The sequence below is a fragment of the Balaenoptera ricei genome, chromosome 15 (genome assembly GCF_028023285.1).
Source record: "Balaenoptera ricei isolate mBalRic1 chromosome 15, mBalRic1.hap2, whole genome shotgun sequence".
In the NCBI taxonomy this organism is placed as follows: Eukaryota; Metazoa; Chordata; class Mammalia; order Artiodactyla; family Balaenopteridae; genus Balaenoptera; species Balaenoptera ricei.
The window spans coordinates 30483325-30497909 of NC_082653.1; the positions used below are offsets into that span (position 1 = coordinate 30483325).

Consider the following 14585-nt stretch of genomic DNA (forward strand, 5'->3'; position numbering starts at 1 on the left):
CTCCCACTCTGAGTCCCTGAAAACACTGGCTGAGCCTGTGAGGGGTGAACCAGTGGGGAGAAAGCAGGGAGAAGGTGGAGGGGCTTCTGCCTCAGGTCCAGTAGCAACTCTGAAGTGTCTGGTCATATCAGTGCCAGGTCTGTCTGGGCTTTGGAAACCACCTGCTTAGCTGACTGCCGCAGCCAGTCCTTGACACTTTCTTCCTTCAGGGAGCAGCCTATGAACACGAGGTAGCATTCCTGCTGCCCACTGCTGCCTTGAGGTGTGCTTCTGGAGTCAGGCGGTGGCGTGGGTCCCTCCAAAACTGGCACGATGCTCAAGGAATTGGCCAGAGTGTTGTGGCAGACCTCCATGGTCCTCTCAGAGTCTGCAAGGAGAACACTTTAGTCCCTGAGACCCTGCCCCGAAAGGAGAAGGTTACACTAAGACTGGATTAGTGCAGCTGTAGGGGACAGATTCACAAGATATGCAGGAGGGAGAACTGACATGACCGGCAGCAAATTATAAAGGATGAAGAGCGGGAGGATCAATGTAAGTTTCTAGCTAAGCTGATTGGGTGATCAGGTAGACACCATTAACCCAGAAGGGGACTACAAGAGGAAGAAAAGGTTTGCAAGTGGGAGAAGAAGAGTTTGACTCTGCATCTGCGGCATTTGAAAGACTGCAGGACCCTGAGTGGGAGACATCTACACAGTCGTTAGAAGAAGGGAATGGCTGGGGTCACCCCTATGGAAGAGGTAGTTGAGGAGAAGCAAGGAACGCTCCTTTGGTAGAGGTGGAGGGGATGGGTCTCAGCTGAGGCCTGAGAGTCCATGGGAGGAGGGCAAGCTCAACAGTACAAGTGCTGCAGGAGGGACACATGGGTGGGAACAGAAAAGATGTAATCGGGTTTATAAGCTGAGGAGCTGGGGGCTAAGATATACTGAAGACACAAGAAAAGGGTAAGGTTCCCCAAACAGGCATGATGAGAAAGAGATCTAAAACAAAGAAAAGTTTACCTTTAACAAGAAAGGGGTCAAGAGTCAGTTTAAATAAAAAAGAAAAGGAGGTGATGATAGGGGAGAGGGAAGAGCAGGTGGGGTCTGTCAGAGCCTGAGGGAAGGAAGTGGGCTTGAGTAAGGGGCTTGTAGAGAGGGGCCAAAGTTTCAGATTCAATAACATAAATTAAGCCAAAGGTTAAGGACCTTGAGAGATTCTTTTATAGAGGTTCTGCCACCTAATTCTCCTATCTGAACCCAGATGATTCCATGCTTACAACTCTCAGTGGCTCCCTGCTGCAGACACCCCCAGTTACCTGCCCAGCCTCCCCTTCTTCCTCCAATACCAATTCCCCATGGGCAATGGCAACTTGATCCTGGCCAATGAGAAGTCTGCTGAGGAACTGATAAAGACACCCACAGAAGAGCCAGCTTCTTCCATCAGCTGGCTGTTGTGTCTGGATGTGACACCTAGACCTGCAGCACTACCTGGCAACCATGAGGGGTGGGAACCTGAGGAAAAGCTGACACCAAGAATGTAAGAGCACAAAAGCCATACATTACCTGGGTCTTCAGTGGCCTTGCTATGCTGCCAGATCTCTTGACTTCTTGCTATGTAGCTAACACCTGCTAGTTGAGCTGGGGTTTTCTGTTATAACTGCCAAAGATGCCCTAACAGACACACTCCCTCACTTCCTCCCCTGGGACCCAGACACAGTAAACCCTTTTTGGTTCCTGAAACGTGTCTTTTTTTGCCTCACATCCACAGCACGTGCTCTGCCTTTTCCCTGGAACATTCTCCCCTTTCTCAATGTTGAGTTAACTGGCTCCTTGTTTTCACACCTTCCCTGAACCCCAGCCCAGGACTGACAGACTTCAGGTTGCAAGGGCTCCAGGGGTCAAAGGCTGATAAACAGGTTTACTGAACAGAGGGGAGGAGAAGGCAAGTGGAAGGCTTGAAGACTTTGGCAGAAACGGATCCAGAGCTGGAAGGCTCAGCATTGGGGTAGCTCCTGGTGACAGGTCTAGGAGGAGGCCATGGATGGCTCAAGAGGGGTGGAGTGTGAGTCTCTAGAACAAGGAAGTCAAGGAGCTGTGAGGAGAGGCCCTGGGCAGGTTCATCCAGGGGCAGGAAAACAGATCCTCCACTGCAGAGCAGAAGGACCTGGAGAAAGATTGGGACCCTGACTGAAAGGGATGACTGGAGGAGCCTATGGTGTAAGACCCAGAGGGGAGGGTTTTTTGAGAGAGTCTAAGAGGCATCAGTGGTCTGCAAAGCACCAGCAGAGGCTATGAACTCACATCATGAGATGTGAGCACTCCACAGAGTAGCGCTCCCAAATCCAAGCGCCCAGTTACCTGAAAACTTCACTTTGCCCAGTATGTGGTAGATGTTTCCAGAGAAGGGACTTGGCTTGATAGAGGACTGAATTGCTGGTGGAGGAAGAGGACAGGGTTGTTACTCACCTGGGGGCAGAGGCCAAGTCCAGGGTGGCACAGCTGGGAGGGTTAGGGACTGGAAAGGCACCTCCTCTAGGGTCCAGGGTTCACAGGTACCCCCACTAGATCCTCCCCCAGTGGCTCTGCCACTATTCCCAGGGGTAAGGGACTCCTGGGTCCTCAGATTCTTCTGCCTGCTTTCAGACCCAAATGGTGAGAAGAGACAGCACACACAGAATGCTAAAATGGTGCCAGGAAGTGGGGACAACTCTGGGGCATTCTTTTACCAGTGTCTGGGACATGTCCCAGTCAAGGCTTACCTTTACACTTGGCCACAAAGCGAGTCTTCTCCAAGGGACGACCAAACCATACACAAATCTGAACCATTAATGGAAAGGCCGATCCAACATCAAATTTACCTTCATACCTTAAAAGGTTTAAAAAATTATAAATACAAGTAATTGGGGCTTTGAGTGTTACTACATACTACATTGGAAAGAACTACATATCACTTATCATATTTGAATTCTCCCTTAATTGTACGTCATTTTGTGTACAAAGCACTTATTTGAAAGCATTTATGTCTCTTTCATCTTGAGACTGAGAAGCATGTTTGTCCCCTTAGAGCAGGAAGGTCTTACCTTCTTTGGACTAGCAATTCCTTAAAGTCAAAGACCCCCTCTACCTTTGAAGCTTGCCAGTATCCCAACTGGGATTAGGGGTCCCTCCTGGTACCCTTGGAGCTCTTCCTCAGGATCCCCTCCCACTCTCTTCAGGGCTCCCACTATGCCCCACCCTCACTGAGGGCAGTTTAACAGACTACATTTGGATGTGCAGTCTCTCCAGAAGGAACTAAAGGGCTAGGGCATCTCTGATCTATTTTCTCAGTTTTGAGTTCAGCAGACATACTGACTGCCAAAGACTCATTAAGAACGCAGCATTTTAAAAATTTAATTTTTTATTATGGAAAATTTCAAAGATATGCAAAGATAGAAGGGTAGTGTAATGAATTCCTACCACCCAGCTTCCAAAGTTATGAAACTGTCATTCCTTCTTTTGAATGATTTCATTGAGATGAATCCCTTGATTGGAATCAGTCCAGGAGGGCATAACATCTCATGGGTAATTTATACCACCACCAGCAGTAGATGAGTGTACTAGTTTCACAACAATTCCCCCAGCAATGAATTTTATAGATATTTTTGCCTAAATGTAACGGGTGTCAATCAAAGCAACAGTGAGGCACCATTTTGCATTTGAGTATTACCTACATGGAATTCTGTTACCACAGTTGCCATTTATACTTGGTCTTAAGTGGACTGTTCACATCTATATAATATGGGTTACTTTTCTTAAGTATCTAAACAAGCTTCCCAAATACTATATTAACCCTTCGTCACATTTGATGCAAACACTTCCCTCCAGTCTACTGTATTTTCTTATTAGTTTCCTTTGTTGAAAACTGCACTGCAGTTTTGAATTTTACATTGTTGAAAGTATCTTACTCTTTAAAGCAACTTCTTTAAAGTAAGGTGGTGGCATAACATTTTTGCAAGACTGACATGTTCTTTTTGTTCTCTCCCCATCCAAACATGAGATTTGGAGACCACGGGCTTCTCAGGCTTCTGTGTTCAGAGGCTGTATCCTTAGGGGAATTTGGAGGGGCCAGGGGAAGAGTACAAGGTTTCCTTACAGACTAGGAACAAGCCCTTCTACCAGGGGAGGTGGGGGTGGGGTCGATGACAACAGAGGGCTGTGGGAGGGGAATGGCTGAGAATCTGCACAGCACAAAGCTGAGCACATCCTGCAGCTAAAGCCTGTTCACTCTGAGGTGGTGGCCCTCACCCAAGGAGAGAGGGGAGTAATGTATAGCGATGAGCAAGAATCTGATGACTGCCATCTTGTTAAAAGAGTAAATCATCTGATTCCTAGGAATGAACTTGGAAGGGAGGGCCTGAAGGGTGATTCTGAGGCCCCTCCATCTCTGATTCTCTACAAGGACTGATCTTCCTGATAAAGGAAGATTTCAGACTCTAGATTCACAGAGACTTCTAATGAACTCCCTCATACCTGGCTCTGTCCTAGATCGGTCTGCCTCCAGAAAAGTCTGTGCCCTGAACTAGGTTAATGTATGCCATGTCCACAATGAGTTGGTGTGGACTGGAGAATAGGTGCTTCCCTAGGCACCAGGTGGAGATGACAGAAGTCTCAGGACCAGGCCCAGAGGTGTGGGCAGCAAAAAGGTCAGTAGCTGCAGCCACTGGAGAGGAGAGTTTCACCCCAGAAGCTCCATCTTTTTCTTTTTAGCTAAGATATTATTGTCTTGTTCAGGCATAAAGAATGATCCACTTACTCACTGTTTAAGTATGATGTGACTCAAACCAGAGGTTCCTTCTAAAAATAAGCCTGAAAACCTTCAATTTTACATATTGACCTTTTTTTTTTTTTTAAACAGGATAGTACAATCAGTTTTTTGCTGGTACAAAATACTGGTGATGTAAGGGGTGGTTGGAGGACACACAGATGTGGATGAGGGAAGTGAGTGAGGATAATAAAGATGATCCAAATCAACATGAGGGATCAATTTTGGCTAAGCTTTAACAACTGTCTTCCCCTGAACCTTCAACAGAGCAAAACTAGTTATCCATTCCATACAGGGACAAGTGCAGCATGGTGGTTAAGAGTACAGGCTCTGCTGTACAGCAGAAATTAACACAACTTTGTAAATCTATTATACTTCAAAAAAAAAAAAAATACAGGCTCTGAAGCCACACAACCTGGGTTTGAAACCCAACTCTTTCATTTACTTGGACAAGACATTTAAGTCCTTGCTGTCTCAGTTACCTTATCTCTAGAATGAAGAAAATAATGGAATCCACCTTGCAGGCTTGGTTTGAGGATGAATGAGATAACACAGGTTGAACTCTTAGAGCGGCACTGTGAACAGAACTTTCTGTGATGATGGAAATGTTCTGGATCTGAACTGTCCAAGACAGTAGCTGCTAGTCACAGGTAGCTGTTAAGCACTTGAAATGCGGCTTGTGTGACTAAAAGGCTAAATTTTAAATTTTACTTTATTTTTATTAATATACATTTACATTTTATTAAGTAGCCAAATATGGCTAGTGGCTGCCGTACTGGAGAGCGAAGTCTTAGAACAATGTGTAGCACACAGTAAGTGCTCAAGTGATGCTGGAAATATGATTACAGTGTACTTCACACTCTCTTTTCTCTTCCTCTCCTATCTGGAGGACAGGTTCAGGCTAGGAGGCCACCTGCAGAGCACAGAACATCCCCTGGGCCACAACAGCAGGGAACCTACCTGTCAGATGGGAACCCTAGAGGACTGACTATTCTCAGGAGAGACTCTCTCACCCGGGAGGGTCATAACTCCTTGGTTCCATGGCGGCCACCTCACCCTCACTAGAGGCTAGAGGAAACAAAGGATACCATTGTGCTTAAGGCCTATAAGATGACTCCTTAAGTCTCAACATCCAGCAAGGGTCTCAATTTGGACCCCAAGATGTGGATCACTGGGCTTCCAGCAAGGCCAGTGGTTACTGGGACATGGCAGGTTGTTGCAGCTGCCATTGTCACCCTCCTAGAGCACACCTGGTATTTTCACTTTCTCTTTTTCTGTCCTGTAAATAAATAAATCACTGAGTTTATAAAGAAATCTTAGCTACTTTTCAATGATGATACTTGCCAGCCAGGGTACATTAGATATCGAGATCGTAGCATCTGAGGACTCGAAAAACTATTTTCTGAGAGAATCAGTTCAATGTCTTCATTCCTTTGAAAACATACAGAAAATCCAGGTTAATTAGACCTATTAACCTTAACCTGTACATTCTGCTTACTCTCTACACCCCCATACACACATACAAGTACATACATATATTTTTTTTTCTGTTATTTCACCCCTAAATACTTTAGTATGCATCTCTAAGAACAAACACATTCTCTGGAAGAACCGCAACAGTATTACCACACTGAGGGAATTTAATACTGAGGACAAGCAGCACTGGTACCACATGGGAGCTTGGTGGAAATGCAGGATCTCCAGCCTACTCCAGACCTACTGAATCAGAACCCTCGTTTTAATAAGATCCCCAAGAGGTTCATATGCACATTAAAGTTGGAGAAGTACTGATCTAATATACATCCATTTTCAAATTTCCCCTTTTTGGGGGGATAGGGCACTCAGGATCCAATCAAGAATTGCTCATTAATTTATAATCTTTATTTTCCTTCAGTCTGGAATAATTCCTCCAACTTTTTTTTGTTTGTTTGTTTCTCATGGAGTTGACATTTTTGAAGAGTACATGCCAGCTGTCTTGTGTCCCACAACCTGGATTTGTCTGGTTGCTCCTCATGATTAGATTCAGCTAAACATTTCTGGCAAGATTAATGGCCAAGTGATATTGTGTCCTTTCCACAGTGTCACGAAGGAGGCACATGACGTCAGTTTATCCCATTAGTGGTCTTGCTAAGTTTAATCATTTGGTCAATGTCATGTCTTCTAGATTAGAGCTCTCCATTGTGAAGGTACTTTTCCCTCTCTGTAAGTAGTAAGTAGTCTGTGGAGTGACAGATACTTTTTATTTATTCATTAATTAATTTAATTTATTTATTTATGGCTGCTTTGCATGTTCGTTGCTGTGCACGGGCTTTCTCTAGTTGCGGAACAGCGGGGGCTACTCTTCGTTGCAGTGCGTGGGCTTCTCAGTACAGTGGCTTCTCTTGTTGCAGAGCATAGGCTCCAGGTGCGCAGGCTTCAGTAGTTGTGGCACATGGGCTCAGTGGCTGTGGCTCGCGGGCTCTAGAGAGCAGGCTCAGTAGTTGTGGTGCATGGGCTTAGTTGCTCTGTGGCATGTGGGATCTTCCCGGACCAGGGATTGAACCCGTGGTCCCCTGCATTGACAGGCAGATTCTTAACCACTGTGCCACCAAGGAAGTCCCGTGACAGATACTTCGAGACAAGTGAGTATCCTTTTCCTCAACAATCTGTCATCCACTGCTTTTAGCATCCATTGATAATTCTTGCCTAGATCAAGTATTATATGAAAGGTTATAAAATGCTGACTTTCTAGTACTATAAATCCTTATTTATTCATTAGCTAGCATTCTTCTATAAAGAAGAGCTTTACTGTTCTGTCCCTCTCCCTTTTTTTAGTATCACCACAGACTCATTTTACTCCACGTGCTATATAATCCATTATTATCATGGTTCTCTCATATACTCAAGTTGTCCCAAATTTGCCTAGTGGGAGCTTCTTAAGCTAGCTTCTGTATCCTTTCGACATATCTCCACTAATCTTTGAATACTTCCCTGCTTTTCTGTCATAAAATGTACTAGGCTCACCTTGTACTTTCACTCCCTAAACCTGCAATCAGCCAATTCTCCAAAGAGTGCTGATACCTTGTAGCGGAGATTGGTACTTAGAAATTAAGATCTAGAGGTAGAAGTATTAATTGCTATTATTATTTCTAGTCCCTTTTAATGGAAAGGGTATTATTTCTGGTCCCTTTCAATGGAAAGAGCTAGGGAATATACTTTTTTTTTTGAAATAATGAATTTATATCGAGTCCCCCAATTCAACTCCAACATTTGCAGGGTTTTTCCTTACCTTTCCCATTTCATATTTATAATCTCCCTTCTCTAATCAGTGATGTCGTTTGGAATCAGGGTTCCAACAGAGGATTATGCTCAGAAGCTACTTGAATTATTTTGCATATGTACGGTTCTTATTACTTTGGTATACAGATGGATTCACTTTTTTGTTTGTATTTTTTCCCTCCTTGTTGACTTACTTTTTGAATGTGTAAAATATGTGCAATGCTCAAAAGTCAAAACTATATGAAAAGTATACACCTTTTAGCACCTTATTGAGCAAACAAAACTGCTATATGACAAGATGTTTTCATACATACATACACACAAAGTCACTAATTCTCTATTTTTAGTTTGTAATTTGAACCCAGGTCTATGAAGTAAAGATATAATTTCCCTATGTTTCTATGCCATTTCTCTCACATCTTAACACAAAGAACATTGAGAGAGTCTTGACTTCCATCATTTAATGATGAGAACGTGAATGCATCAAAACAAAACATCTCAAAACAGTACAGGATATTAACATGTGGGGTCCTCTTGGTGATTTTTACACAGCATCAAAAGCACTTCAAGACCTGACTTTTATAAATGCTCAGGTCTTTGATACAGTGGAAAGACCCAGTGGGCCATAGCCAGACTGCTGCATCTGAGAAAGTGGCTGGTCCTGCGGAGTGAAGTGAACTGGTAAGTTTACCTGGTGACAATCCCATTTTCTGCAAGAATGAAGGCTGCGGAAGGATTGGCAGCTCTGATGAGGCTCTGCAACTGAATGAGGAGAGGGTGCCTCTGCTCTGTGGTGTGACTGGTGAACACAACATTACTCACCAGGCCTGGGGAACAAAACCAAAAACAGTTCAGTCTTTATAGAGTCCTGACTGGGGCTGAGGGTTTGCACAAATGTGAGCCCTTGCTCCCTCCCCTGATCATCCCTTCTAGCAGCCCCCTCATGTAGACACCCCTGACACCCAACACTGATATACATAGCCATCATTCTGCTCCTCTTTCTGCCACTGCAACCTCTTGGAGTGAGTGGCCTCAACTCTGTAGCTGCCTCACCTCCTAACCTCCTCTGTCTTCTTAATTCCGCTTTGATACCTGGAGCTTTTTCATCTAAGGGCCCTTTCTATATCCCACGTACTTAACCTCATCAGGAACTGGTGCCAGTGACTTTTCACCAGTTCAGAACACAGACGTGTACCAAGCACAAACCATATGTCAGGTGCTAACCATTCTCAAAGAGTGCACAGTCAAGAAGTCTCACCCATGGACCCACAGTTCCAAGGTAAGTGCTAACAAAGATATTCACAGAGTGACACAGTAAGGAAGGGTGGCGCATGTAAAGAGAGGTTGTGGAGTGGGCCACAATCACTCTCAACCTTCCTGTTAAAATACAGAAGTAAAATCCACAGCACTACAGATAATTTCGAAATCAGAGAATTTGCCACATCCCACCATGCCAACACAATTGTAATACCTCTTCCATACTTATGTTTACATGGCTAGGATCACAGCATATACACCATTTCTGCTATAGTATCATTTGCATTTGTGCTATTCAACCATTTTTATTCACTTAATATTGTGAAAATTTCAAACATATACAAAAGTAGAAAAAAATAGTATAATGAACGCCCACGAGCCCATCACTTGGCTTCAAGAAAGATCAACATTTGGCTAACTATTTCTTCTATACCATACCCCAACCTTTTCTCCTTTCCTCTCCTTCCCCACTGGATGATTCTGAAGCCAATAATAGACATCCTATTATTTCATCCAAAAATATTTCAGTATGTATTATCATAAGATAAGGACTCTTTAAAAAAATGAATGATTAACAATAAATTCTTTAATATAAAATATCTAGTCCATATTCAAATTTTTCTGTCTCAAGAATATTTTCTTAATTTTTTGGAAACAGGAACCAAACAAAGCCTATACATTATATTTCACTGATGCATCTCATAATTCTCCTTCAATCTATAGTTTTCTTCTTACTTCTTTGTGATTTATTTGTTGAAAAACTGCATCTTGTATATTTCTCTCAGTCTAGATTTTGCTGATTGCATCTCCATAGTGTTGCTTAACATGCTAGATATATCTGGTTTATAGATTCAATCCTTTTTATTATAATCTAGCTTTAAAAAAGTTCTTGTTCTTTTTCTAACTTCTTAAGTTGAATGCTTAATTCATTATTTAAAAAAGCCACAATGAGACAGCATTTCACACCTGTTAGAATGGCTGTTCTCAAAAAGACAAGAAATAAGTAGTGTTGGTGAGGATGTGGAGAAAAGGGAAACTTGTACACTGTTGCTGGGAATGCCAATTCCATAGTGGTACAGACACTATGGAAAACAGGATGGAGATTCCTCAAAAAATTAAAAATAAAAGTACCATATGATCCAACAATTCCACTTCTGGAATATACCAGAAGGAACTGAAATCACTATCTTGAAGAGCTATGTGCACACCCATGTTCATTGCAGTATTATTCACAATAGCAAGATATGGAAACAACCTAAGTGTCCATTAGTGGATGAATGGATAAAGGAGATATAAGATAGATATATCTTATATATTAAGATATATCTATCTTATATATGATATGATACATATATGAATGTTACTCAGCCATAAAGAGAATGAAATCTTGCCATCTTGCCATGGATGGACCTCAAGGGCATTATGCTAAATGAAATAAGTCAGACAGAGAAATACCATATGATCTCATTATATCTCATTTATATGCAGAATCTAAAAACAAAAACAAAAAACAAAAACAAAAACCAAGCCCACAGATACAGAGAACAAACTGGTGGCTGCCAGAAGCAGGGGGTAGAGGGTGAGAGAAATGGGAGAAGAGAGTCAAAACGTACAAACTTCCAGTTATAAAACAAATAAGTCATGGAAATGTAATGTACAGCATGGTAACTACAGTTAATAATACTGTACTGAATAACTAAAAGTTGCTAAGAGAGTAGATCTTAAAAGTTCTCATCATAAGAAAAAAATTGTTTTGTAACTATGTAAGCCAATGCATGTTAACTAAACTTATTGTGGTTATCATTTTGCAATGTATACAAACATCAAATCATTCTGTTATACACTTGAAACTAATACAATGTTATATGTCAATTATACCTCAATAAAAAGAAAAATTATTTCTTGTTTAGTAACATAGTAACTTAAAGGTATATGCTTTCTTTTGAATTATTTGGTACAGAAATATTCATGACAGGTTGTAGATGGTGTCCTTTATCATTAAAAATTGCCCTTTTATTTATTTATTGGCCGTGTTGTGCAGCATGTGGGATCTTAGTTCCCCGACCAGGGATTGAACCTGTGCACCTTGCAGTGGAAGCACGGAGTCTTAACCACTGGACCACCAGGAAACTCCCAAAACTGCCCTTTTTAGACTCTTCAATATTTTGCCTGGTATTCAACCCTGCTGTTATTAATATCAACCCCATTTCTTTTTGTTTGCATTCGTTTGTTATATCTTGTCCGTTCTTTTATCACCATCCTTACTTAGTTTTAGATGCTCCTCTTGTACAGAACATCATATAATTAGATTCTATTTTTTGGTTTAATCTGAGATACTTTTCCTTTTAATAGGTATTTATACCATTTATATTTACTGACACTTTGTTTCTGTTACCTTGTTTATGTGGAATTCTATTCAAAAAAAATTTTTTTTTTAACTTTTAGCAGTATGATTTCTGCATTCTGTTTTCTGCTTTCCTTCTGATAAGTGGTGGGCTTATAGTCTGTTTTATGTTCTTATGATAGCTATCCTTATGTCACCTTTAGACAATGTCTTTTGACTTTTCCATATGACAGACAAGGAAGTTCATATACCCTTAAATTTGTCCCACTTCTCCACTATCACGTTCTGGTTGGTTACATTAATAATTTTATAGTTCCTCTAGTGGATACTTATTTTTTTTTAAAGTTTTACTGTTCTTATAAATTTATTTATTTATTTATTTATGGCTGTGTTGGGTCTTCGTTGCTGTGCGCGGGCTTTCTTTAGTTGTGGCGAGCGGGGGCTACTCTTCATTGCGGTGTGTGGGCTTCTCATTGCAGTGGCTTCTCTTGTTGTGGAGCACAGGCTCTAGGAGCGTGGGCTTCAGCAGTTGTGGCTCGTGGGCTCTAGAGCACAGGCTCAGTAGTTGTGGCGCATGGGCTTAGCTGCTCCACGGCACGTGGGATCTTCCCAGACCAGGGCTCACCCCTGTGTCCCCTGACTTGGCAGGTGGATTCCTAACCACCATGCCACCAGAGAAGCCCGAGTGGATAATTTTGTATCTTTAAAGAGTATAACTAACTCTTTACAACTTGACTTAACAGCTTTAAAATTTACTGATCTCCCACTTGAGAAGATGTAGAGGTAATATCTCTCTCTTGTTGCCTCCTAATTTTTTATTAAATATAATTTCATTTATAGGTTTTTGAGATTTTCAACATTTATATTCTATTTTGTAATAGCATTCTCATAGGTGTTATAATTTTTTTTCTCATAAATTTATTTAATTTATTTTTGGCTGCATTGGGTCTTCGTTGCTGCGCGTGGTCTTTCTCTAGTTGCGGCAAGCGGGGGCTACTCTTCGTTGCGGTGCGTGGGCTTCTCACTGCGGTGGCTTCTCTTGTTGTGCAGCACGGGCTCTAGGTGCACAGGCTCAGTAGTTTTGGTTCGCAGGCTCTAGAGCACAGGCTCGGTAGTTGTGGTGCACAGGCTTAGTTGCTCCGCGGCATGTGGCATCTTCCCGGACCAGGGTTTGAACCCGTGTCCCCTGCATTGGCAGGCGGATTCTTAACCACTGCGCCACCAGGGAAGCCTATAATTAATTCTATACCTAAGAAGACTCAATGCTCATCATCAATCTTTTTACTAATAGAGACTAGTTTTATAAACGATTAGTTCATAAGTGAATGTCTCTAAATTATGAGACTTCAGCTTTCCTAAGTAACCCTGTAATTGTAGGATCCTGAATAATGAATATTCAGTACAGAGGACTCTTACTAATACTGTTTACTTCAGTCAAGTGTTTTGTTTTTTAAAGAATTAGCTGTACTTAGTTTTTGAGGGCAAAACTCATAATGCACAGAAGGGTTCACAGAGAAAGTAAATTCCCTTCCTATCCAGCAACCTACTTCTTTCCCTGGAGGCAACCATATTTATCAGAGTTTTCTTCCAGATATGTGCTGAGTATTTACAAGTAAATGTGTATGTATACATTTTTCCCACAAACAGTGGCATACTATACCATTCTGTACCTTGTTTTTTCACTTAAGCCCTTTAAAAAAATTTTTTGGTAAAGCTTACTTCTTCCTTACAATCTTCTCTAATACCTTACCATCCCAATCCTCCCCTCATGCCACCTTGCTGTCTCTCTTTCTCTGAGCTACGAGAGCTCCTTTGAATAACACAGGCAGTGCTTAAAATATAGGGCTTATATTTTTATTTATCTTCTTCATGTATGTAAAAAGATAGCATAAGGTAAAGATTAAAGCATGGGTTTTAGAGCCAAGTAAACCTGAGTCTGAATTTTCGGTTCCACTAATTATTCATGGGTGACATTAGGCAAATTGCTCAACTTTCTCTCTGAGCCCAAATTTCCTCCTCTGTCAGATGGGAACACATATCTCCAGGTTATCTGTGAAATGCTTTATCACAGGCTACAGAGAGTAAGAACTCATTAAATGCAACCTGACACTACTACCACCACCATCTCATCATTTGGGAATGGGACCCCTACATGTACACCAAGGAGCCTGGACCGATCCATTCCTCAGACTGACAGAGGTGGCTGTGGCACACCTTACCACAGCAACAAGCAGGAAGGTAAGTCACATGACTCTCACCAGCCTAGGCTGCTGAGCCCATGGTTTAGATGAGTGGCTATCACTGGTTTGAAGGCAACTTCCAGGACCCCTGGCCCCTGCCTCTGGTCTGAGGCAGAAGTTAGTGATACTTCCTTCCTCTCACCAATCATACTTATAAAAAGTGTTCCAAAACTCTAAAGACTGAATCTAACCTCATAAACACATTCCATTCGCAACCAGGGAACAGGGGTTAGGAGCTTCATGTCAATGGTCGTGTGTAACAATGGGGACAGGGCACACACAAAGGGTATACAATATGCCTAGGATCATAGATGTCAGGAGGTAGGGCTCGACTGCTGAGCACACAATCTGCTTCCTGAGTGCTTACACACTGTTTGGGAATCTATTGGTTCCTTGGTTCTGAGACATGAGTCCTGCTCTTCGCAGGTATCTGTTAGTGCTCCACAGCAAGTCAGTCGGCCTTAGGTAAATATGGCCCATATGCCTCTGCACAGTGCTTGAGAGACCTCTGAGGATTCAAGGGTGAGTTTCCTCAATGGCTTCCCCTGACATCCAAGTGGTCACTTGGTGAAAGGCACACCGACTGCCCAGTTCCCCAAACCTGGGCCATCGTCCATCCTCCACTCTCAGTCCCTGCTACCATCTGCCTGGTTTAGACCACTGCTCTCTCTTCACTAGGTTACTGCTCATTCTACTTCCAGGCTTCC

General features: G+C 42.4%; 1 protein-coding gene across 2 annotated transcripts in view; it reads right to left on the reverse strand.

Moving 5' to 3' along the window:
• Positions 1–14585, reverse strand: part of DNAAF9 (dynein axonemal assembly factor 9) — a 148483-nt gene that overhangs the window by 6307 nt on the left and 127591 nt on the right. For both annotated transcript variants that reach the window (XM_059898974.1, XM_059898973.1), the window contains exons 30-34: positions 8729–8864; positions 6124–6210; positions 2738–2844; positions 2337–2411; positions 162–367 (exon numbers count right to left, since the gene is read on the reverse strand). In XM_059898974.1, the coding sequence (XP_059754957.1) occupies positions 162–367; positions 2337–2411; positions 2738–2844; positions 6124–6210; positions 8729–8864 (611 nt within the window). The remainder of the gene's footprint in view (positions 1–161; positions 368–2336; positions 2412–2737; positions 2845–6123; positions 6211–8728; positions 8865–14585) is intronic.